This window comes from Phascolarctos cinereus, unplaced genomic scaffold (assembly GCF_003287225.1).
Source record: "Phascolarctos cinereus isolate Bilbo 61053 unplaced genomic scaffold, phaCin_HiC Scaffold_726;HRSCAF=1367, whole genome shotgun sequence".
Classification (NCBI taxonomy): domain Eukaryota; kingdom Metazoa; phylum Chordata; class Mammalia; order Diprotodontia; family Phascolarctidae; genus Phascolarctos; species Phascolarctos cinereus.
The window spans coordinates 241,325,091-241,350,723 of NW_027556098.1; the positions used below are offsets into that span (position 1 = coordinate 241,325,091).

At 36.8% G+C, this 25,633-nt stretch overlaps 1 protein-coding gene across 1 annotated transcript in view; it reads left to right on the forward strand.

Annotated features, from left to right (window-relative positions):
* Positions 1 to 25,633, forward strand: part of NEB (nebulin) — a 232,193-nt gene that overhangs the window by 202,702 nt on the left and 3,858 nt on the right. Inside the window, 18 exon segments of the mRNA XM_078146167.1 lie at positions 1,850 to 1,954; positions 2,910 to 3,014; positions 4,039 to 4,131; positions 5,453 to 5,545; positions 7,239 to 7,331; positions 7,813 to 7,905; positions 9,214 to 9,306; positions 11,178 to 11,270; positions 12,393 to 12,485; positions 14,793 to 14,885; positions 16,893 to 16,985; positions 18,510 to 18,602; positions 18,936 to 19,028; positions 19,359 to 19,451; positions 20,900 to 21,007; positions 21,106 to 21,289; positions 24,563 to 24,655; positions 25,333 to 25,479. Coding sequence (XP_078002293.1) covers positions 1,850 to 1,954; positions 2,910 to 3,014; positions 4,039 to 4,131; positions 5,453 to 5,545; positions 7,239 to 7,331; positions 7,813 to 7,905; positions 9,214 to 9,306; positions 11,178 to 11,270; positions 12,393 to 12,485; positions 14,793 to 14,885; positions 16,893 to 16,985; positions 18,510 to 18,602; positions 18,936 to 19,028; positions 19,359 to 19,451; positions 20,900 to 21,007; positions 21,106 to 21,289; positions 24,563 to 24,655; positions 25,333 to 25,479 — 1,858 coding nt within the window.

The following is a 25,633-nucleotide window of genomic DNA, read 5'->3' on the forward strand; positions in this document are numbered from 1 at the left end:
CTTCTTTGAAGGAGCTAAATTAAGTGTGCTTTATTAATGCTTTCTTGTGTATATCTTTCACTACCCACTAAACTACCCCCTCACCTCTACCTCTCCAAGCAGAAGCCCTCCCTTGCAATTAATACACGTAGACAAGCAAAATAAATCAATGCAGGGTCATGTTGGAGAATGCACATCTCATTTTTGAGTCTATTTCTTTTCTATTGAGATGGTAAGTACATTTCCTTATCAGACCTAGAATCAGGGAAAACTGAGTTCAAATCCCACTTCAGACACATACTGGGTGTGTGGCAAGTCACTTAATCTCTCTTAGCCTCAGTTTCCTCATCAATAAAATGCGGATAATAATGCCATGTACTTGATGAGATTGTTGTAAGGATCAAATAACAAACCTTAAAGTATAGATGCTAGCTGTTGTTATTATCATACTTTTGAAATCACTATTGTTCACTACTCAAGAGTTCTGAGGTTGTTAAAAGTTGTATTTCTTCATATTATTGTTGTCATCATGTACATTATTCTTCTGGTCTTGCTCACTTGCTCCATAAGTTTGTTACGAGTCTTTCATGTTTCTCTGAAACTACCATTTCTTATGAAACAGCAATTTTCCATTATATTCCTATATCACAATTTGTTTATCCATTCCACAGTGGATTTTTTTTTCATGATTCTTTGCTACAACAAAAAGTGCTGCTATAAAATTCTCATGCGTGAGAACCAAAAATCCCATCCTTGGCCCCCTTCGGATATATACCAAATACTAACTCTCATCAACAACTTAAAATTTAAGTTGTAACATAAGATAATTTTTATTAATATAGATTCTTTTTGTTTTTAATATATTTTGTTTTGATATAATAATTGCTTCTCAGTAAACAATCCATCTCTTCCCTTTAAAAATCCATCCCTTTTTCCCCAAAAAAATTCTTAAATGACACAAGTATAGCAACCATTGGGGCGGATAGCACATGCGACTTGCCATTCTTATAGTATAACCTATAAAATGTATATAATGGTCTGGTTTTCTCTAAAGGAAACAGATAAATTCTAATACAGTAATGACCAGACTCCTTCCCCACAACCACCCCAGAAATTTGGTGGAGCAAAAGGTTAGGTCCAGGAAGAGATTAAACTAAAATAACATGGAGGTAAGATAGGGATAAGTCTGTAGCAATCTCTTTCTCCTTCACTCGGGCCTCCTTGCCTTCTCCCCCATCTTGTTATTAGGTTTAATAGTTTAGCAACTAGTTAAATATATAACACTTGTTTACAGAGAGCTACTAGATTTAAAGGTACTCAAATTTTATGGGCCCAACTTTGTTGGCAAGGCTTCTGGTGGATTAAGGACTGAGAATATACAAAGACTCACTCTCTTAGACTGGTATCATCCGTGAATATATACAGAAGCATAAAAACAGCAGTATGCACACTGCCTACCCTCAACAATTCTATGAAGACAATGTGCTGTGCTTGTTATGAAAGTTTGAATTTGTAGACCCACCAACTTCTGTAAACAGTAAGGAAAAAGAGATCCAAGACTCAAGAGCAGGGCAAAGGAAGGAATGCTAGATATGGAAGCAAAGAACCAGAATCTGAAGCCTGGCTCTGGCATTTAACTACCTGTGTATCTTTAGGCAAATCATTTAACTTTTCTGGTCCTCAGTTTCTCCATCTATAAAATTAGGAAGTTGGATTAGAGGAACTCTGAGATCCCTTTCAGCTCTAAAGTCTATGATCCTATGAACCCCCACGTTTCAGACCACAGTAAGGTTCCATGCCCCTAACATCAACATTATGTCTACATAGCTCTGTTGCTCTCTCTCTTTATCCCCTTTGAATGTGTTTTCAGAAAAAGTACAAAGAGGATGCCGAAAGGTGCATGTCCTACTATGAGACAGTGCTGGAGACTCCAGAGATACAGAGGGTCCGAGAGAACCAGAAGAACTTCAGCCTTGTATGTGTTTAACTCATTCAAAGTCCATTTGGTTTGATTATACTTATATTTTACAAGGTGGAAGGGAAGGCTACTATGGGGATGGGAAGATAAGAGGAAGGAGTCTTGGTGGGTACTGATAGTGATGCAAAAAAGGGAAGAAAATCACATCTATTAAATTTTAGAAAAACACACTGAAGATGGAAAAGGGTAGTCCACAAGGGAACACATAGGCAAGAAAAGTTTGTTACTATCCTAGTTAATGCACACTTTTAAAAGTCAATGTACACTTTAAAAAAAAACAGTAAATAACACATTCACAGTTTCATATGCAATCTTCTTTTCTGTTCTTTGTCTACTGAAATGTTTGTGTTTGTTAATGTTTGTTAAGCTCATAATTTATAAAAAGAACTTCTTTTTTAGAGTACAGAGCCAACACGCTTAGGGTTAAGGCCCAGATGGGCATCTTAGAATTCATGATTATTCTCCTGCAGCTGGGATTGGGCTCAATGATCAATTCTGTTTCTTATCCCCTCTCTGGAAAACAAGGGCCAATGTTTGGGATCATTTTCTAGATTTGAGATTATCACAAATGCCAAAAATAAAAATCAAGTAGAAATTTGAACTGTTCTCTTAATATTTTTATTTCTTCAAATATAAATGTTTACCATCCAGTGTCAGTGATGGTCTATCTTTGTCAGATTTAGTTCTAGGCAACAGTTGGCTTTGTGTTGGATGTATATGTTTTTCTCTTTCCTCCATTCTCCAGGCTCCCCAACATTAAACCAAAATCTGATAATATCTCCCTGGAAATTCTCACTAAAGAATTTTTTTTCTTTTTGCTAAAATACCAGATATAAAGGACTTATCTTAGATTTGGTTTGTTTGTTTGTTACACTTTGGAAAAGAACCAGACCCAGGACTACACAAGAATGCTGAAATAGTAACTAGGTGTTTATTTACTCTTTCTTTATAGCTTCAATACCAGAGTGATCATAAAAACGCTAAAGGAAAAATTACAGTTGTACAAGACACGCCAGAAATACTGCGTGTTAAAGAAAACCAAAAGAATTTCAGCTCGGTATACTTATTTTGTTTTCCATTTTAATGCTAACCTGAGTAATTCCAACCTCATTTTAGGAAAACTTATCTGTAATGACGCTAATTTCCTAATGTTTCAAACAATTAACCCTTTACTACCTTAGTTGATACCAATAATTGATAGCAGGATAACCAAACCTCTTACTTAAGCAAGGTCCATCAAAGAACATGTAAAGTCACTGAGAAATGCTAACCAAATAACTTCTTTTAAATACCAAAGCAGTAACACTGTGGTTTCTGTTTTGTCTTGTGGCCAATCAGTTGAAATCCTCTTTGATGTTATGTACTGTTAGTGTCTCTGACCCCAAAAGTCACTTTTAAAGTACAGATGTGTTGCATCTGTCCTGACTTCATTTGTGTTTCTCAGAGTGGATTTTGTGTTCCATGTAGAGAATAAAGTTCAGCATTGTTCAGGTCTGGGGGTGGGGTGAATTGCCTTAAAAGCTAAAGTTTGACTGGAGTGAATGCCTTTCCTGGACACCTTCTCGGCAGTGGTTTGGGTACCCTTCCCCAAATTACTTTGTATTCATTCTGAATATGTTCCCAACAGTACATGTTATCTTCCTCATTAAAATGTTTGCTCCTTGAGAGGAGAGGGTGTCTTGCACTTCTATTTATATCTAACACTTAGCACGGTGCTTTGCAAGTAGTAAGCATATAATATATGCTTTTTCATTCATTCACCCATCCATTCATTCAACAGAATGTAAGATTCTTGAGGGTGGGGGCAATTTCATTTTTATCTTTATCTTCAGGGCCTAGCATGACCTCTCCCATGTAGTAAATGCTTATTGATTTTTTGAATGATTGGATATTTGTTGAGTGGCTAATACCAAACTGACTACCAAAGCAGTCAGTATAATAATATTGCTTTGTGCTGAGGCTACACAGACCTAAGAAAGTTTTCTGGCCTCCACAGAAACCTTCTTCTCCTAGTCATTCTCCCGGAGGAGGCAAGATTCCATTTCTTCTGTGGTAACACTGTCCTTGTTCTGAATAACCAGGTTTTATATAAAGAAGGCATCTCTCCTGGGACAGCTATTGGAAAGACCCCTGAGATGATGAGAGTCAAACAGACACAGGATCACATTAGCGCGGTAAAGAGCTTGTATTTTACACCAATTTCTCCATTCACTTTGATAAGTTACATGGTTCTCTGAGGAGCACTTATAAATGATGTGAACAGGAACAACACAGTCGGAAAAGGGATAATACGGGAATCCTTCTGATTTGTTGGACTGGGACCTCTCCAGTGGATCTGATATGCATGCTGGTTCCCCAGGGAGGAACACTGGTCTACTCCAGGGCTGAAGGACTCACACTTTAAGATGAACATTGACACTCCTCACCAGGCAATTGAAACTAATGAAGAATTTTGTCATTCTGAAGGACAAATCCACCAGCATTCACTCTGCCAGGGTATATACCCATCCCCATGGAGCCAGAGTTGATGCCCAGCTCCATGGGAGGTACTCCAGCCTAGTATATGAAGGTGGGGTCCCCCAGTTACTCCTCTTGTACAGTTCTTGGTCAGCTCAGCTACTTATTATCTTTACACCCTTACATTAATTTACTTAACCTCCCTGGGTCTCAGTTTCCTCATCTGTCAAATGAGGACATAAGACTAAATGGCCAGTAAGGTCATTTCAAGCTCTAAATCCTATAATTTGTGATTCATAAGAAGAGATTCTTATAATGGCCACCACTAGTCACCATCCTGATTGGTTGGATTCATATTCACAATGCAATTAAACTCGTGTTGGTTTGCTTAAAGCAAAAGGAGTTTTTAAAAAATGTTTAAAACAGTAAAAGATTTTAGACAAAGATAGCTCTGGCAATGAGTTGAATGGGCAGCCTCAGGAAGACTCATAGTGGGTTCCCTCCCTTTAAGCAGAATCTGGGCAGATATTTATGATTTATGTTAGAGTGATGATCTGTGAAGAGCTGCTGGTTAAACTAGATGACCCCTCATATTACCCCTCCCCTTTCAACTCCAAGATTCCATGGGGTTACAAGGAAGTTGAAGGATTTTCTTTATTGAATATCTTTTCTTTCTTTCTTTGTTTTTAAGGAGAGATACATGTCTGCTATGTATAGCTTAGGTATAGTGCTATGATAAGACAGGTCAATAAACTCAGTGATCTCTGAAAGTTCCCTTCTGGCTCACTGAATCTGTATTTATTACATCACATTTGTCTCGCAGGCCTAGCTTTTCTTTTATGAAAACGGGTTTGGGGTTAAGGGGAGGTACATGATCTTTAAGGTTCCTTCTAGCTTGAAGATGCTGCAAGTTTAGGAGTGCCAAGCTGGAATTAATTGGGTTAATAGACTTCTATAATCTATACCAGAAACCAGTCTTGGACAGAATACGTGTAATTAACATGTACTGTCCTTCATTTCCCATTTGTGTTACTACAGGTGAAATACAAGGAAAATATTGGACAAGGAACCCCAATTCCTGACCTTCCCGAAGTGAAACGTGTCAAGGAGACACAAAAGCACATAAGCTCGGTATTGGCTGATACTTTCTGTACTTATTTATATAACTGCCTCTTTTTATCACCAGGTAGTCTGTGTCCTTCATCACTAAGGGTTACATTCCTTAGGAGTACAAGTACAGTTCAACTTAAGGTGGGAGACAGACAGATAAGATAAAAAACATTCTCTAGAGAGATAGTAGTATAAGGAATGCCAGCTCTGGAGTCAGAAGAACCCTGGATTTGACTACTGGCTTTGAAACATAGAAGGTGTATAACCCTCTGTAAGTCACTTAAACTTTCTGAGTGTCAGTTTCCTCATCTGTAAAATGGGATTAATACTACATACCTCATAGGCTTATGAAAAATGAGCTTTGTGATTTTTGATAATGATTTTATATTATCCAGTGGCCATACAAGGAAATCTCCAAAATTTGTTTGAAGTCATGCTTTTGGTTCTAACATCTAGGTTATTATTACCCATATTAATTCTATTTTTTAAGTTGACTATCCCATATACATGTGACCTTGAGTAGAGCAATTTACTTCTTTGGAACTCAGTTTCCTCATCTGTAAAATGAAAAAATTGAAATAGATACTATCTAAAGCCCCTTCCACGTCTAACATTCTTTGATCTATTATCTAATAACCCCAATTTATATAATAACATATCATTAATAAGTCATTCAGAACAATTATATGAGATTAGATGTATAATCGCTACTATCCTAGTTTTAAAGGTCAGGAAACTAAAGCTCAGAAAAGTGAAATGAGTTACTCAGGGTCACACAGCAAGTAAAATATGGAGCATACAGTAGGAACTCAAATCCTGGTCTTCCAATCCCAAATCCTGTGACATTTTCATATGGCACTCTGCCTCTGGACGTATTTTGTTTGGTTTGGTTTGTTTTTTTTCCTCCTACAAGCTATTGGACCACCCTCCTAGAGTTCTTCTCTGCTTCTATCCCCCGCTGGGATGAAAAACAAAAAGAACATTTCTATTAATAACCCAGTGGCTCTAGAATAAACACATTAGGATTCTTTAGGTTTTCAAAGAGTTACTACTGCTTGTAGCTAGAGGTAAATAGGTCTGGGTTAAGAAAACAGCAGAAAATAGAGAATTTACAAGCCCCCAAAGTCTTTAAAAAGTTAATTCCCCTTACACCCTTCACTGGAATATAAACAGAGCTAGCTTGATCTTTGACGGTGTTTTTCCCCCACATGTTCACCCATTTTCCTTGCTGCCAGGCAAATGGTAGATTTTCCACTTATACAAAGAACTCCAAAAAGTTAATTTACTCATTGTTCAGAATATTTAGGTCACACAGTGAATAAAGTAAATTTAAGCCACGTTAAATATTGCTTAAACAAAATAGGTTTCCTTTTTTTTTTTAATGAGAAATTTTGGTAGGGGTGATAGCTAGCAGTGAACTATAGGTTGCAGTGTACAGAATAAACTTGAGTTCCACATCCATGGGTGAAGTTTTTCATTGATTATTGACAAGAGTAAATGAATAGATATGCTTTTTTCCCAAGATAGTAAAACTAAGGTTAATTTTTGAAAGAGAAATGATTCTTTAATAAATAATTTTTCTCCAGTCTAACTATATTTGAATGATAGAATGTTTTTGCAAATTAATTTCCTTCCCAATATTCATACTGCCTTAATGATTTTTAAGGGCTAATCCTCTTACCATCCATTTGGGTGTCCTCCTTATATTCTACAGGTTATGTACAAAGAGAACTTGGGGACAGGCATTCCAACCACTATCACTCCAGAGATGGAGAGAGTCAAACGCAATCAAGAGAACTTTAGCTCGGTATTTGTGAAAAAAAGAAACTCAAACCCCCTTTTAAAATTTACCATCCTAACTCATCTTTTTAAAAAAAGTAACAGCCTAACCATGATGCTGTGTGTGTGTCACCATCTGACCCAAACCACCTTGATGGTACCTAGTGACTCATTTTCTCCACTGAACCTTAACATTTTAGGTTACTGACAAGTGTGAAAGACCGTAGTGAAATTAACATGGAATTCCTCATGATTAATTATATAACATAACTCAATTGTCTCATATCATTTGTAACCTAAAGAATAATAATTACCACCATAGAATTCGTCTTCATAATGTGTGGAATAAAATGTAAAAAAAAACCCCTATATTCCTACTAAATTCAATCAACTAAAACAAAAACAAAAACAAAAACTCCTTCCTCTTCCCCACTCCTGTTTTCTTCACTTCCTGAATTACTGTGCCTGTTTTGAGTGGGTTTATTTGGGTGCTGTCTTATATCTCACAGGTGTTGTACAAAGAAAATTTGGGGACTGGAATCCCAACACCTATTACTCCAGAGATGGAGAGAGTCAAACGCAATCAAGAGAACTTTAGCTCGGTATTTCTTAGCGGGGGGTAAAAAGTTCCCTTAATATCATGCTAAAAATAACCTTAACCCTTGACAAATATCTTCTCCCTGTAAAACAACTAAGCACAAAAAAATGGAGGAATTGTTACCAAATAATACTTCAGATTTCAATCTAAATCTAATTTAATAGACATACATTATCCAGTTCTGGTGTGAAATTTTAACCATGGCTACCCTAGTATATATATTTATCATTACCCTAAAAAAACCCAGTGTGCTCTAGTCTTTCCTGTTTCCTTAAAAATAACAGTAGATGTTTCTAACATGGTATTTACTCGTGCCGTGCAAGTCCAAAGTTTAATATTTCTGCCAGTAAAGAAAACAATTAGAATTTTACTTGTATTGTTTGTTACCTTGTCAGATGCTTTCATTGTGTTTCACAGGTCCTTTTCGGAGAACAAGATTCCCAATCATTATTCAGAATACTTCATGCAGAGATGCAATCCCCAGGTCTTAGTCATTCACACAGAATGGCTACTACAACCATACATACAAGATGCTTATATACTTATGTTTTCTTTCTTTGGAACACTTTAGAGTCTACAGAAAATATGTGGCTAATTTTCCTGCTTTTCTCCCCCATATTTCTCTATTCTTAAGTAGGGGCTTGATTCTAACCTATGTGTTAGACAGAATGTCCCCTGCCTTAGCACTATCCAGCCCTTAGCACAGTACCTGGCACATATTAGGCGAATTGACAAATACTTATTGCCTGACTGACTACCTAGTGATATTATCTTTTTACCCATTGGTAATTTGTACCCTATTTTTCTCAACAATTAAAGGCAGGCAGGCATAGCAGAAAGAGCACTTGACTAGGAACCAGGAGACCTTGATTCAAGGTCTGGTCCTGCCACTTACTACATGTATGACCTTGGGCAAGTCACTTCACTTATCTGATCTTGTTTTTCATCATTCATAAAATAAGAGGGCTGACTAGGTGATCACTAAGCCCTTTCTAGTGCTGGCATCTCTGATTCCAAACTCTGAGCCTATTAAGATAGCTGGCTAATGCACTCAGGGCATTGATGGATGCCCTTAGCTTGACAGCTACACAAACCCCAGTATCTACCTTTCTATCTGTCTGAGACTGTATGCCAGGAACTGCTGTATGCAGGATAAAAGCATTGATGAGACAAACTTTAAAATAACCCAAGTGACAGCCTTTTGTGTGACTGCAAATTCCCGTTGAATGATAGTCCCTGAAGACAAGCCTGACCTGACCCCACACGTGGCCCTCTGCTGACATGATTGTTGATGCTTTTTTGTGCTATACAGGTGTTGTACAAAGAGAACCTGGGCAAGGGAACCCCTTTACCGGTCACTCCCGAGATGGAGAGAGTCAAACACAATCAAGAAAACTTTAGCTCGGTATTTGGGAGCATAAAAGTTCCCTTAACCATATTAAAATCCTCCTTTTTTTCCCTTTAACTTTAAAAAATGAAAACTTCCCATTCCCTGTCCTTTCATGTAATCAATTTAACCCAAAAAAAAAAAACAAAGAAAAAAACAAAGAAAAAATACTCCTTTCACCATCTGAACCCTCTGATTTTCAAGACCTTTTACTTACCTTTTGTTCTTACCACTTTGTGATTTCTATAATCCTCCCTTAGTCCTCTTAATTGGTTCCTTTCCTTCCCTCTCCACCATATGTTTTGCTTCTGGAAGTTTTAAAGTACAGGTATCTTTGATTTCTAAAAATATCAACCCAGGCTTCCAAATTGTCTTTGGTGGTTGCTCTTATTCTGTGTTTCTGGATGGGAACTGATAAGAAACAAAAGGATTCCAAGCCACTGTGTGAAAACAATCAACTGGTCCTTGCTGAGGAATGTCAGTAACCTTGACCTTGATCACAATCACAATCACAGTCAGCGCTGACTGACCACAGAATACCATCCGCAGTCTCTGGAGCACAAAATAGAATTACTATTTTAAAAATAGTGATGTTTCAGGCTGTAATCACTCTGCTTTGGTAATTGTCCTGTACTACAAGCCTTTCACAGAGAGAATCCAGCTTCTTTTCTTTTGTCCAGGTCAAATTGTGGCATTTTATTTATTGTCATGTTTTATTTGTCATCACTGTTTTTGTTTTTTAAAAAGTTTTACCACACAAATATACAATAAAAAGTAGTTATAGGAACTCCTGTAACTATTGCTCCAGAGACAGAGAATCAAATATTGGTGAGAAAAATAGAAGTGGGAGCAGCTAGGTGGAGCAGTGGATAGAGCACCGGCCTTGGAGTCAGGAGGACCTGAGTTCAAATGTGGCCTCAGACACATGACACTTACTAGCTTTGTGACTCTGGGCAAGTCACTTAACCCCATTGCCTAGCCCAAAAGAAAAAAGAAAAATAGAAGTGGATCTTTTACTGTGGGGGACAGGAAGGGAGGTGGAGATGGGGACTGTTAGTGAATAAAATTTCCGTCTTAACTCTAATTTTAATATGATTTCCACCCTAAAACTTCTACCCTCAGTAAAATCAACTCATTTTAATGTAATTTTCTATTCTTCTATTACTAACCATTGTTAATTTGTTGATTTTTCATTGTAGTTTAAGGTGACTTTTTTGAATTGTTTTGTCCATTGTGTCTTAAGCTTTTCCAAATATGTTTCTTTAAGCAAGTGTTTGTTTTCTTTCTCATAGTAAGATCAGTAGAAATATGTATATTTCAGGTTCCAATGATCACAGTGGTTAAGGACAGATTTTTTTTTTTGTTTTACATAATAAGCTATAGAGGAACATTACTTGTACCAAGGCTTAAAGTTAAAAACATTTCTATTTCAAAATTTTTATATTCCTAAATTCACTGTATAATTGCCAACTATCCCCTTTCCTTTCCTTTGTGTTTTGATTTATTTCACCAACTATAATCAATTTAACCCATAAAGCCAATATTATTTTTATTCTCAGGGAATATATGACAATACTTAACCAAACCACAAATTTTCCATTTAACTTGCAACATCTTTGTAGCTTTTTGAAATAACCATAGATTTTTCCTGAATCATTCCTGAAAAAAGAAACAACCTGTTTATATAATGTTAAGATTCAGGAGCTGAATCTTCATCAGGTAACAGTGATCTGACCTAGATCTCTACTAAAGAGAGGGAGAGAGTGAGGATGTTTTATTTTCTCAATCTGATTCCTGAACGATATCAATTAGATGTCCTACCAGATGGCGTGAGACTACTGCTGATTTGTCACCTCTTTTTTCCCCCCTGGATTCTTTATGTCACACAGGTGTTGTACAAAGAGAACCTGGGGACAGGAACCCCAATTCCGATTACTCCAGAGATGGAGAGAGTCAAACACAATCAAGAAAACTTTAGCTCGGTATTTTAAAAGGGAAAAAAAATCCTTCCATTTTAAAACCTCAATGCTGTCTTTTATTGCTTTTTAAAATTAATGATTTAAAAAGTCTCCATTCTTAGTCTTTTCAATCTAATCAACTTAACCAAATAAGATCACTATAGCTCTTTTCCTCCTGACTAAAAACTGCCATTTCATCTGACCCCTTTAACTTGTGATTTTCTGATTAAAATTTTGATATAATCTTCCAGAGATCTTTAGCCCTTCTCCCTTGCTTCAGAAAATAAATGTTAATTGCCCTCATTTCAAATTTTAAAAACTAAACTGCCAGCTATTTAACAGTCTAAGTGGCTGAGATCCTTTAGTAGGCTTTGGCAAACATAGGTAATGAAACTTGATCTCAACCTGAAGCTTTGAAAAAGTCCATACTGGCAAGACCCCTCTCTTTGGCTTCACTTTTTATTCTAACCTTATCTCTATATATCTGTACAAGGAACTGGAGCCTGAGCCTCCAAATATATGCCTTTCATGGTATTTTACAAATTAAGTTTTAGAAATTTGGCATGAACATCTAATCTAGGTTGCCTAAAAAAAAAGTGCCTAATGTTTATTTTAGCCAAAAAAGAAATACTCCCAACTTTGTTTTAAAATAACTCTAGAGAAAATTGCCCACAGAGAGTAAATAGCAATAGGTGTATATGTATCACGTTCATTTACTGCAAATCTCCTTAGTATGATTTTTCATTTATATTTCCCATTTTAAAATTATCTTCACATTTTATTTTAATATTTCTTTTTTTTTCCTTTGAGGATATCTTCCTATTAATAACTTTCTGGAGGACTGAAATTACACTAACAATGACCTTGATACTCTTGAATTTACTTGATACTGCCTAGATTGGATTGCTCACAGAGGCAAAAACAAAAACAAAATCCCCTTTCTTCTTCATTGTGTTTCTTAGTTCTTTGTTCCTTCTAATGCATTTTGTTTTTCTAATACCTTAAAGGGATATTTGAGGGGCTCAAACTAGCAGAGAAATTTCCAATTAATTTGATCTCTTCCTCTTCCCTACCCCCACCCCAGAAAAAATAGAGGAGTTTGTATTGATTGCTGCTTTTCTCTGGATGCTTTTTTGTGTCACACAGGTGTTGTACAAAGAGAATCTGGGGACAGGAACCCCAATTCCGATTACTCCAGAGATGGAGAGAGTCAAACACAATCAAGAAAACTTTAGCTCGGTATTTTAAAAGGAAAACAAAATCCTTCCATTTTAAAATCTCAATGATGTCTTTTATTGCTTTTTAAAATTAATGATTTAAAAAGTCTCCATTCTTAGTCTTTTTAATCTAATCAACTTAACCAAATAAGATCCCTATAGCTCTTTTCCTCCTCACTAAAGATTGCCATTTCATCTGACCCCTTTAACTTGCGATTTTCTGATTAAAATTTTGATATAATCTTTCAGAGATCTTTAGCCCTTCTCCCTTGCTTCAGAAAATAAATGTTAATTGCCCTCATTTCAAATTTTAAAAACTAAACTGCCAGCTATTTAACAGTCTAAGTGGCTGAGATCCTTTAGTAGGCTTTGGCAAACATAGGTAATGAAACTTGATCTCAACCTGAAGCTTTGAAAAAGTCCATACTGGCAAGACCCCTCTCTTTGGCTTCACTTTTTATTCTAACCTTATCTCTATATATCTGTACAAGGAACTGGAGCCTGAGCCTCCAAATATATGCCTTTCATGGTATTTTACAAATTAAGTTTTAGAAATTTGGCATGAACATCTAATCTAGGTTGCCTAAAAAAAAAGTGCCTAATGTTTATTTTAACCAAAAAAGAAATACTCCAACTTTGTTTTAAAATAAGATAACTCTAGAGAAAATTGCCCACAGAGAGTAAATAGCAATATTTGTATATGTACCAAGTTCATTTACTGCAAATCTCCTTAGTATGATTTTTCATTGATATTTCCCATTTTAAAATTATCTTCACATTTTATTTTAATATTTCTTTTTTTTTTCCTTTGAGGATATCTTCCTATTATAACTTTCTGGAGGACTGAAATTACACTAACAATGACCTTGATACTCTTGAATTTACTTGATACTGCCTAGATTGGATTGCTCACAGAGGCAAAAACAAAAACAAAACCCCCTTTCTTCTTCATTGTGTTTCTTAGTTCTTTGTTTTTTCTAATGCATTTTGTTTTTCTAATACCTTAAAGGGATATTTGAGGGGCTCAAACTAGCAGAGAAATTTCCAATTAATCTGGTCTCTTCCTCTTCCCTACCCCTACCCCAGAAAAAATAGAGGAGTTTGTATTGATTGCTGCTTTTCTCTGGATGCTTTTTTGTGTCACACAGGTGTTGTACAAAGAGAATCTGGGGACAGGAATCCCAGTCCCCATCACTCCAGAGATTGAGAGAGTCAAACACAATCAAGAAAACATTAGCTCGGTATTTTAAAAGGAAAAAAAACCTTCCATTTTAAAACCTCAGTGATGTCTTTTATTGCTTTTTAAAATTAATGGCTTAAAAAGTCTCCATTCTTAGTCTTTTTAATCTAATCAACTTAACCAAATAAGATCCCTATAGCTCTTTTCCTCCTCACTAAAGATTGCCATTTCATCTGACCCCTTTAACTTGCGATTTTCTGATTAAAATTTTGATATAATCTTCCAGAGATCTTTAGCCCTTCTCCCTTGCTTCAGAAAATAAATGTTAATTGCCCTCATTTCAAATTTTAAAAACTAAACTGCCAGCTATTTAACAGTCTAAGTGGCTGAGATCCTTTAGTAGGCTTTGGCAAACATAGGTAATGAAACTTGATCTCAACCTGAAGCTTTGAAAAAGTCCATACTGGCAAGACCCCTCTCTTTGGCTTCACTTTTTATTCTAACCTTATCTCTATATATCTGTACAAGGAACTGGAGCCTGAGCCTCCAAATATATGCCTTTCATGGTATTTTACAAATTAAGTTTTAGAAATTTGGCATGAACATCTAATCTAGGTTGCCTAAAAAAAAGTGCCTAATGTTTATTTTAACCAAAAAAGAAATACTCCAACTTTGTTTTAAAATAAGATAACTCTAGAGAAAATTGCCCACAGACAGTAAATAGCAATATTTGTATATGCACCATGTTCATTTACTTCCCATTTTAAAATTATTTTCACATTGTATTTTAATATTTCTTTTTTTTTCCTTTGAGGATATCTTCCTATCATAACTATCTGGAGGACTGAAATTACACTAACAATGACCTTGATACTCTCGAATTTACTTGATACTGCCTAGATTGGATTGCTCACAGAGGCAAAAACAAAAACAAAACCCCCTTTCTTCTTCATTGTGTTTCTTAGTTCTTTGTTCCTTCTAATGCATTTTGTTTTTCTAATACCTTAAAGGGATATTTGAGGGGCTCAAACTAGCAGAGAAATTTCCAATTAATCTGGTCTCTTCCTCTTCCCTACCCCCACCCCAGAAAAAATAAAGGAGTTTGTATTGATTGCTGCTTTTCTCTGGATGCTTTTTTGTGTCACACAGGTGTTGTACAAAGAGAATCTGGGGACAGGAATCCCAGTCCCCATCACTCCAGAGATTGAGAGAGTCAAACACAATCAAGAAAACTTTAGCTCGGTATTTTAAAAGGAAAAAAAATCCTTCCATTTTAAAACCTCAGTGATGTCTTTTATTGCTTTTTAAAATTAATGACTTAAAAAGTCTCCATTCTTAGTCTTTTTAATCTAATCAACTTAACCAAATAAAATCCCTATAGCTCTTTTCCTCCTGACTAAAAACTGCCATTTCATCTGACCCACTTTAACTTGCAATTTTCTGATTAATAAATAAGATAACTTTAGAGAAAATTGCCCACAGAGAGTAAATAGCAATATTTGTATATGCACCATGCTCATTTACTTCCCATTTTAAAATAATCTTTGCCTTTTATTTTAATATTGCTTTTTTTTTCCTTTGAGGATATCTTCCTATCATAACTATCTGGAGGACTGAAATTACACTAACCATGACCTTGATACTCTCGAATTTACTTGATACTGCCTAGATTGGATTGCTCACAGAGGCAAAAACAAAAACAAAACCCCCTTTCTTCTTCATTGTGTTTCTTAGTTCTTTGTTTTTTCTAATGCATTTTGTTTTTCTAATACCTTAAAGGGATATTTGAGGGGCTCAAACTAGCAGAGAAATTTCCAATTAATCTGGTCTCTTCCTCTTCCCTACCCCCACCCCAGAAAAAATAAAGGAGTTTGTATTGATCGCTGCTTTTCTCTGGATGCTTTTTTGTGTCACACAGGTGTTGTACAAAGAGAATCTGGGGACAGGAATCCCAGTCCCCATCACTCCAGAGATTGAGAGAGTCAAACACAATCAAGAAAACATTAGCTCGGTATTTTAAAAGGAAAAAAAACCCTTCCATTTTAAAACCTCGATGATGTCTTTTACTGCTTTTTAAAATTAATGACTTAAAAAGTCTCCATTCTTAGTCTTTTTAATCTAATCAACTTAACCAAATAAAATCCCTATAGCTCTTTTCCTCCTGACTAAAAACTGCCATTTCATCTGACCCACTTTAACTCGCAATTTTCTGAATAAATAAGATAACTTAAGAGAAAATTGCCCACAGAGAGTAAATAGCAATATTTGTATATGCACCATGCTCATTTACTTCCCATTTTAAAATAATCTTTGCCTTTTATTTTAATATTGCTTTTTTTTCCTTTGAGGATATCTTCCTATTATAACTTTCTGGAGGACTGAAATTACACTAACAATGACCTTGATACTCTTGAATTTACTTGATACTGCCTAGATTGGATTGCTCACAGAGGCAAAAACAAAAACAAAACCCCCTTTCTTCTTCATTGTGTTTCTTAGTTCTTTGTTTCTTCTAATGCATTTTGTGTGTCTAATAACTTAAAAGGGATATTTGAGGGGCTCAAACTAGCAGAGAAATTTCCAATTAATCTGATCTCTTCCTCTTCCCTACCCACACCCCAGAAAAAATAGAGGAGTTTGTATTTGTATTGATTGCTGCTTTTCTCTGGATGCTTTTTTGTGTCACACAGGTATTGTACAAAGAGAATCTGGGGACAGGAATCCCAGTCCCCATCACTCCAGAGATTGAGAGAGTCAAACACAATCAAGAAAACGTTAGCTCGGTACTTTGCAAAGGGAAAAAAAAGATGCCATTTAACATTTTAATAAAATTAGCTCTTAACAGCTTTAAAAAGTACCTGCCTTCCTTAGCTTTTTAATATCATTCCTATAGAGGAAAAAAAAAGGTCCTTTTGCCATAATACTGCTACTGACTCAATTTTTTACCCTTTTAAAAAACTTTTTGTTGTTACTGTTGAAATTTTTAGATAATAACAAAGATTTTTCTAACAGCCTCATACCCCAAATGATCAAGTTCAGTTCCCTAAAGCTCTTAAAATTGAAAAAAAAAATAACATTCATCCTAATAACCTCTTCAATTAAAACTTATTATATCATCATCCACTTGCTCACTCCTTACCTCAGATGCGATAGCTGGGCATTGCCAAGAAAACAGAACTGATGCATCAAACTTATAAATCAAAGAATCTTATTTATTCCCACTTTTCTGGCTGCTTTCTTCTCATGCAGGTGTTATACAAAGAGAACCTGGGCAAGGGAACCCCCTTACCTGTCACTCCAGAGATGCAGAGAGTCAAACACAATCAAGAAAATATTAGCTCGGTACTTTGGGGGAAAAAAAAAAGAAAAATCCCAAGTTTTTAACAGTTTAAAAAATAATGCACATTAATGCTAGCTTGAAAAAGAAAAAGAAAAAATTAGTTTGTGTGACTTCTTTTGTTAGCCCATTTGTTGCTGTTTCCTTTAGGACTACTCTTTAACATTATGATAATAAGATTGTTTTAATCCATAATATGAAGTCCTACTTACAGAAATAACAAATTTTCCTGTAAAATACTGTATCTTCTCCCCACACCTTTCCTTCCTCCCCTCTCCCGAAAGTTCTCTTTATTTCAATGGGCTTTGACATTCTGGAAAAGCACACCAAAAAACTATTTTACCTGAGCATTTCAGAAATATTAAGGTTGAATATTTTGTGGTATTTTTTTCTCATAACATTTGGCTTTTCATTTGCCTTGACAGTTTTATATAAAGAGAACTTGAGGACATTAACCTGTATGCCTCTTCTATAGAGACAGAGACATAAAATCACTAATAATTGTAGGTTCTGGTGACCAAAAAAGAAGGAATTTTCTTCTGAGTCCTAACCAAATATGTTTGTTTAAATGTACAATTGTACCTAAGCATATGGCCCATTCTTTAGTCTAGATATCCAAGTTTTTAATTGTATCTTGTTTGTACACTGGCTTTGTTCTGTTTGATGAAAGAACCAGTTTTTAGGCCTCAGGGTAGATTACAGTGTCAAATTCAGTCCTTGTGGACCTCAAAGTTTATGGTGATAAGTTTCTCAAAGGTTTTCTCAGAATCATCCTTTCTCCACATTATTCTGTCCCTTATTTCCAAGCTCCCAGGAGGAGGGAAACACTGAGGTTTTTCATCCCAATAGTTTTTCCTGGTAAAGAAGGAACTACTTTTTGTGAAAGAGTTTAAGGCCCCTATCTCTTACCAAAAGCTCTTATTTTGGACAAAGGGGAAAGGGAGATTATAGAGGATAGCAAGGAAAAGGAGGGCAAAAATAATTTGTTTTATATTAGAATTTGCAAAATTCCATCACAACAATAATGTAATTCCCTTCCTCTATTTTTTGTTGATTTTTTTCAAACTGACTTGAAGCTCCAGGTTACATCCCAGGACCAATCCAAAGATTTTTCTTCTATCTGAAATAGTGGAGCCCAGGCTTTACAGCACCTTAGGAGAAAACTGGAAAAGTCACTAAAAATAAGGGTGGGGGTTATGACTCATAGGAAAAGAAGAAAAGCTCTTTTGTGGTCATTCAATCCATTCAGGGAGGGAGGCACTTCTCTGTCACTGTGCATGCTTTTCTAGACCTTTCCTGTCTTGAAAAGACTTGTGTATTTGCAGATTGAATTGAGCCCCAACATTCTAGGACAATACAACTCATCTTAGATATCTCTTAACACACCCTCTCCATCCTAACCTTCCTTATGTCCCATGTATTCTGCTGCTCTGGTCAACTAAACAGCAGTTTGTGTGTGTTCGTATGATCATTTGGTAACATAAATTTTCCTTTCTTTTTGGATTTCTGCATTCCACGGTATCTTATAGGTTTTGTATAAAGGAAATGTGGGGAAAGCCACCCCAACCCCTGTCACTCCAGAGATGCAGAGAGTCAAACGCAATCAAGAAAACATTAGCTCGGTATTGTCTTGAAAAAGAAAAGTGCTTCATAATTCGCAAAATAACCACTGCAGTTTGGTCTGCTCCTAACCCATCCCAAGTTGTCTTGCGGGGGGTTTCTCCCAGACACACCCACACAAAAATTACTGCTGTACCTAAGTCCCTTTTGAATATTACAACAGTGCCTTTAACTTTACTTGTACATTAACTCTTTAATAGCTTTTTTCCAAAGAGCTGTTCTCACTCACAGTGATAGATTAAAACATGTAACTTTTTCTAAGTGGGATTAATTCAATAATGTCTTGGTAGCTGCCCTTAGTGATCTTTGGATGCATACATCTTTGTATCCCATAGGTACTATACAAAGAGGGCCTGGGGAAGGCAACCCCCACACCTGTCACTCCAGAGATGGAGAGAGTCAAACGCAATCAAGAGAACTTTAGCTCGGTATTTTGAGAGAGAAAAAAATATGTCTTCGAAAGTAATGAGCCTGCCAGATTTTTTTTTCTGCACCTAATTCATCCTGTGTTTTCCACACAACCTCTTCTCTGCATATCTCCTTTCCTTCTTGTTTTCCCCAATCAAACAACAAACCAACCAACCTGCTTTTCCTTTAAAAAGAGATCTTTTGCTTCATGGAATAACATTTTAACAATTTCCTCTCAAGGTGCTTTCTTTTCTGCAGTGATCATACTGAACAGTAACCCCAGTTAAGCATTGAGTTTCAGAAATGGTTTTCTGCGTTCTGATATCTGGATGCTTTCTTGGATCCCATAGGTTTTGTACAAAGAGAACATGAGAAAGGCCACCCCAACACCTGTCACTCCAGAGATGGAGAGAGCTAAACGCAACCAAGAAAACATTAGCTCGGTATTTTCTAGGACCAAAAAGATGTTGTAACTCCTTGGATGATAACATTTTAACACTTTAAAAATGTGTACCTTCTCTAGCTCTCAGCCTAAAACAGTCACCCTACAATTAACTTCCCTTTGTGCTTTTTCAGAGTCAAAATGATCATACTAAGATGTAACATTTTAATTCCCAGTGTTTTCTCTCCCTCCTTTTCACCTCCCTGCTGAATTACTGTAGGGGGAAGGGAGGACAATCTTACATAACTGCTTGTCATAAGTTGACTTCCTAACAGCCTAAGTTTCTGACTTGTCCACTGTGTTTATGATAAAGATGTGAAATGAGTAATACTCTGAAGGAATGCACTTTCTTTGATGTTACTGACGTTCATTCATCTTGTCTTTCAGTAACTAGGGTACTTGGATTTCTACATTAACATATTAATTATAAAATAAATGAAAACTTTCTTCCACAGGCACAAAATGTTGAGAAGAGGAAATTCATCCTTTAAAAGAATGGCTAAATGTTTCTTAAAGCCTTTTTAAAGAAATGAAAATTGATGCTTTAAAAAAAAAACCTCTAAAAAAATAAATTAAAAAAACACCTTAACATTGTTACTTCTCAGTGATGATCCCCCAAGAAAACTCTTTTATAATGAAAAAATATATTTAAATAAAACAAACCAATATATTGTCCATTCTTGACAACATATGGTCCACCACCTCTCTGACAAGAAAAGGTCTTTATATCACCTTTAAGACTTAACACAATCCCTAGAAGACTTTCATTTTCTGTATTTTTTTTTAATACAAAGAGGCCTTGAGGGCAATAACCATTATACTTCTATAAAGTGAGTAACAGAGAGTCACTAATAGGAAGGTCAATTCCTGGTAAATTCAAGAGTCTAGCACATTTTGTTGTATAATGGATTTGGAGACATAAGACTCTAAGTTGACGTTCAAGGTGAGCTCCCACAACTTACTGTGACCCTGAACAAATCACTGAACCATAGCTCCGCTAAGTTCCTTCAATGTACAAGAATACTATGACTTTCACAGCACCTTTCACAGGGTGATTGTGGGTTTCAAATGATATAATGATGTGAAATACAATACAATTCATGTAGGCAGATGCACACTCAAATTGCAAGTGCTAGAAAACTACAAGCTAGGTCAACTATTATACTCACATTAATTTTTTTAACTTTTTTTTTTTTCAAAATTAGGCTGTCCCCTTTTCCTCTAAGATTTTTCAAAATCAAAGCTAGTCTTCTTACTCTAAGAAAAAACAGAGGTGTGGGTTCTCACCATGTCTAACCCTTGCCAGCAATCTATGTGGCCCTGAGTCTTTGTTACTGGTCATGGTTCCCCAGTTAGCTCCTGTCAGCATCTGGCATACATGGGAAAGATTTTAGGCCTCACGGGCAGCATGGTGCTGTAGACACAACTCACTCAGTTTCTCTTCCTTAGGTTCTATACTCTGATAGCTTCCGGAAACAAGTGCAAGGCAAAGCCGCCTATGTCTTAGATACCCCAGAAATGAGACGAGTGCGAGAGACTCAACGCCACATCTCAACGGTGAGTGACGTAGTTGTTGGTGAGCTCAATTGCCTGCTTTGATATCTAATATGGGACACAATCAGCTTACATCATCTTTTGCCTTGATGAATTATCAGGTGAAATACCATGAGGACTTTGAAAAGCATAAAGGTTGCTTCACTCCAGTGGTGACTGACCCCATTACTGAGCGAGTGAAAAAGAACACACAAGACTTCAGTGACATTAACTACCGGGGTATTCAGAGAAAGGTGGTAGAGATGGAGAGAAAACGGACTGATCAGGATCAAGAGACCGTAACAGGTAAAAAGGCTTATGAAGTCATCTGCTAGAAGGAACCATAGATCCAAGCTCTTCCTGTGACAGACGGGAAACTGAGGCTTAGAGAGGTGAAGGGACTTGTTTAGAGTCACACAGTCACTAAATGATGAAGGTGGCATTAGACCCCAATTCTCTTAATTATTCTTTCTAGATTATTCACATCAGGCCAAAAGGCAAAGAATTAAATGCTGGCAAATTTTGAAAGCTGTCAACCAGAAAGGTAGCTGAAAAAATGTAAAGGCCAAGGTTCTAGGTGTGAGGTTAATAAATCCCTGAAAATAATCTTGATTATGACTGAAGTCATCCTGGTGACTAGCCTTCTGTAATATTATCTGACAATTGGGGCAGCTAGGTGGCACAGTGGATAGAGCACCAGCCCTGAAGTCAGGAGGACCTGAATTCAAATCCAGCCCCAGACACATAACACTCACTAGCTGTGTGACTCTGGGCAAGTCACTTTACCCCAACTGCCTCATAAAAAAAATTATAATATCTGAAATAAGCCCATGTAATGAATAATAATAATAATATCTAGTATTGATGTAGTGCTTTAAAGTTTGTGAAGCACTTTACAAATATTATCTAATTTAATCCTCACAACAACCCTGGGAGGTAGGTGCTATTATGATCCCCATTTTACAGATGAAGAAACTGAGGCAGAGTCCATCAGTAAATGTTTACTAAGGACCTCCTATGTTCTGGGCTCTGTTGTAAGTGCTGGGGACACAGAGAAAGGCAAAATATAATCCCTTCCTCACTCCAGGCCCAATGTTCTATCGACTATACCACTTCAGTTTAGGCCTAGGAGGACCTCAAGGCCATCTAGTCCATTCCTTCATTTTATAGATGAAAAAAATTTAGGCTTAGACAGGTTAGATGACTTCTCCAAAGTCACACAGGTAGTAAGCAGCACAGCTAGAATGCTCCCAGGACTCCCGAAACCACACACTTTCCGCCGTTATCGCCTCTGTCAATCAATGAGCATCACCAGTAAATGCCTTCTATTTGCCAAGTACTGTGTTGGATCCTAGGGATACAAATGCAAAGAACAAAAAAAAATCCCTACTCTCAAGGAGCTTACACAATATGTAAGTACTTACACGCACATAGTATGTGTGCATGTGTAAGTGCTTACATATATGTGGTATATATGTGTAAGTATTTACACATGTGGAGTGCGTATGCATGTGCAAGTACTTAGGTGTGTGTAGTATGTTTGTGTGTTTACATGTGTGGCATGTGTGTGCAAGTACTTACACGTGCCTAGTATGCATGTACATGTAAGTGCTTACACATACGTAGTATTTATATATGTGTAAGTATTCACATAGTCATGAGGAAGGCAACCAGTGCATAGACAAATACATGTGTAGAATAAACATGGGGAGGAATGCAAATAAATACAAATTAGCTCAGCATAAGGCAGTGTGGAAGGATTCCTCACCCCCTACCATTAGCAGTGGAGAAAGAGAGTCAGGGGAGCCCTCCCCTAGAAAGAGGCACAATACCTCCCGGAGAAAGTTAAAGGCTGACAGAAGGGAAATCTTAACAGGTAACAAGGTGTATGTTATTTCTTCGGTACTTCAAAAACATCTGTGCCTTCATTGTTGTGGGTCATCCTTAGGTAAACACAGAACCCAGTTGCCATGGCCCTTAGTACTTCACTTCATGAATTGCTGCAGCCTGTCTGGTGGTAAGAATCTCTGGATTTAGCCAGCCCAGGCCTTAGGGCTAGGACCGTAACCCCAGAGCCTTTACAGAGGAGGCAAGGTGGAGCAGCGCATAGAGTGGCCAGGCCTGCAGTCAGGAAGGCCCGAGTTCAAATCTTCTGTCAGATATTTACTAGTGGTATGACCCTGGATATGTCACTTAACCTGTTTGCCTCAGCTTCCTCATCTGCAAATCTCTCAAGACTGTTGTAAGGCTCAAATGAGATACTGATTGTAAAAGTGCTTAGCATAGTGCCTGGCACATAGTAAGCCCTATATCAGTGTTATCCCCCCACCCCAACCCCCAGCTGCCTAGGACATGCCAAAGCTTGTCCTTTCCTGGCAACAGCCTTCAGGGAAACCAGAGTAAGACACAGGTAGGAGAGGATGGGGGACAGCGAAAGGGGGTGGGAATGGAGATGGAGCAAGAAGAGTAATGGAGTAAGCCCCAGCAGAGGAAAAGACTGCTAAAGCAGAAAAAGAGAAGCTTCTTTCGGTTTATCATCTGCTGAAGTGACAGATCCTTCAACTTCCCATCCTTTTACATTTTTGCCTTTGCCCCTTTGTGTGTTCCACACATGCTGTAGCCTCAGAATTCCTATTTAATTGAACTGACATTATTCAAAGGTGCTCTTAATAATAAATGGCATGAACAACTTTCATGATATAGTGCTTTAAGGTATAGAGTTCCTTGCACACCTTCCTCTGCTATCTAATTCTGACACAGTGCTGGCCCTACCATCCCCCATTACAAATGAGGAAACTGAGGCTCAGAGGTGTAGTGACTTATCCAAAGGGGTCACAATTAGCAAGTGGTCGGGCCAGGACTCAGTTCCAAGTCTGACCCCAAGGGTGCTACTCTTCCCAACATAGCTACACTCCCTCTTCCTTCTGGCCTATCAGTCAATAAGCATTTATTAAACGCCTACTGTTCTAGGCCTAAAGGGTGCAAAGACTAAAAAAAAAAGTCTCTCAACTCAAGGAGCTTACTTCTATTTGACTGGGAGAAACCATGTGCATAAAAGATATACAAAATATACAAACGCAAGATAAATTTGGGGGATGCACTAGCAGGGGGGCTGGGAAGAATAAGCACTTACTCTGTGCTGGGCACTGTGGTAATCGCTGTGCAGATATGATCTCAGTTGATGACCAGCAGCTGGGGAGATAAGGAAAACCTCATTTAGAAATGGATGGTTAAATTCTGATTTTTAATCCATTCTGCCATCCATTTCCATTTCTCGTGGGGAGGGGGGAGAAAAAAAAAGAAATGTCATGATAACTTTATTATATATGTCAAAGGAATAGCAAGTTGTACATAACTGATTTGCAGTTTCATGTACAGCCATCTTTTTTATTATACTATGTTATGGAAATCTTAGTTTTACTCCATAAGTTAAAAATAAAAGAAACAAAAATTTTTAAAAATGAATTGATAGTTGAACTGAAGAAAACAAGGGAGTGTTTCAGGCAGGGATTTGAAGGAGGGGAATTGGAACAGTCTCACGGAGGCCAAGAATTCCTACAATTTATATTTCCCTGAAAGGCTTACGGGTTTGGCGCACCAATCCTGGCTCAGTTTTTGACTATGACCCAGCAGAAGACAACATCCAGTCCCGAAGCTTACACATGGTTAATGGTAAGTAATTCTTTGAAAAAATTTGACAACAGAACAACCAGGCAAATTATTCCATTCTGTGTCTCATAGAGTATATAATTTGCCAAATTTCTGCCATAAGAATATTTTTTTAGGCCCTGAAAGCCCTCTCCCCAAATTTTCCATTTTCCTATTATAAAACTAATGTAGAAGCCAAAAGCACTTCCTATGTTTGATTCAAGCTGATAAAACATTTTATTCCATATATATATATGTATGTATATATGTGTATACATATATATATATGTATACACATATATATATATAATTTTTCAGGTTATTTTTTGGTCTAGTATATGTAAAAAAATCATTTTAATATTAAATACCATCATTTTGGTTTTTTCCTTTCTTGTTTTTGTGCTGACCCTTATACTATTACTCATTCCTCCCATTTAAAAAAGTAAAAGAAAAAAGTAACCAAAACAATATTTTTAAAGGGGGAGTAATCTGCCAAGTGAGAAAATATTTAGTACACACTTAGCCTTTCTTCCATCTACTTAAGTTTGGAATAAGACTTCACCTAGTCAATCATATAGTTGATGCTAATTGATGTTAGTGCATTCAGAGTGAGGTTACTCTCTGTTTTTAGTAAAAAGAAAGTCCTGTTTCCTAAAATCACTTTCATCACTTTTTCCCTTCCTGTTTCTCACTCACATTAGTGCAAGCCCAGCGTCGGAGCCGTGATGCATCTCGATCTGCCAGTGCGTTGAGCATCAGTGGCGGAGATGAGAAATCAGAGCATTCAGATCACCACCTTTCCCATTACAGCAATGGAGGAGGAGTCTTCTTCTCAGCTACCTCATCAGGTACTATAGAAGGAATACATGGAACTTGTCAAGTGGGGACAGAAAATATTTGGTAAATACAATTTGTAATTATAAATATTTGGTAAATAATTATATAATTCTATTGAAATCAATTGGTCTCTTTTTAAAATTTTTTATATGCATATGGTAAGGC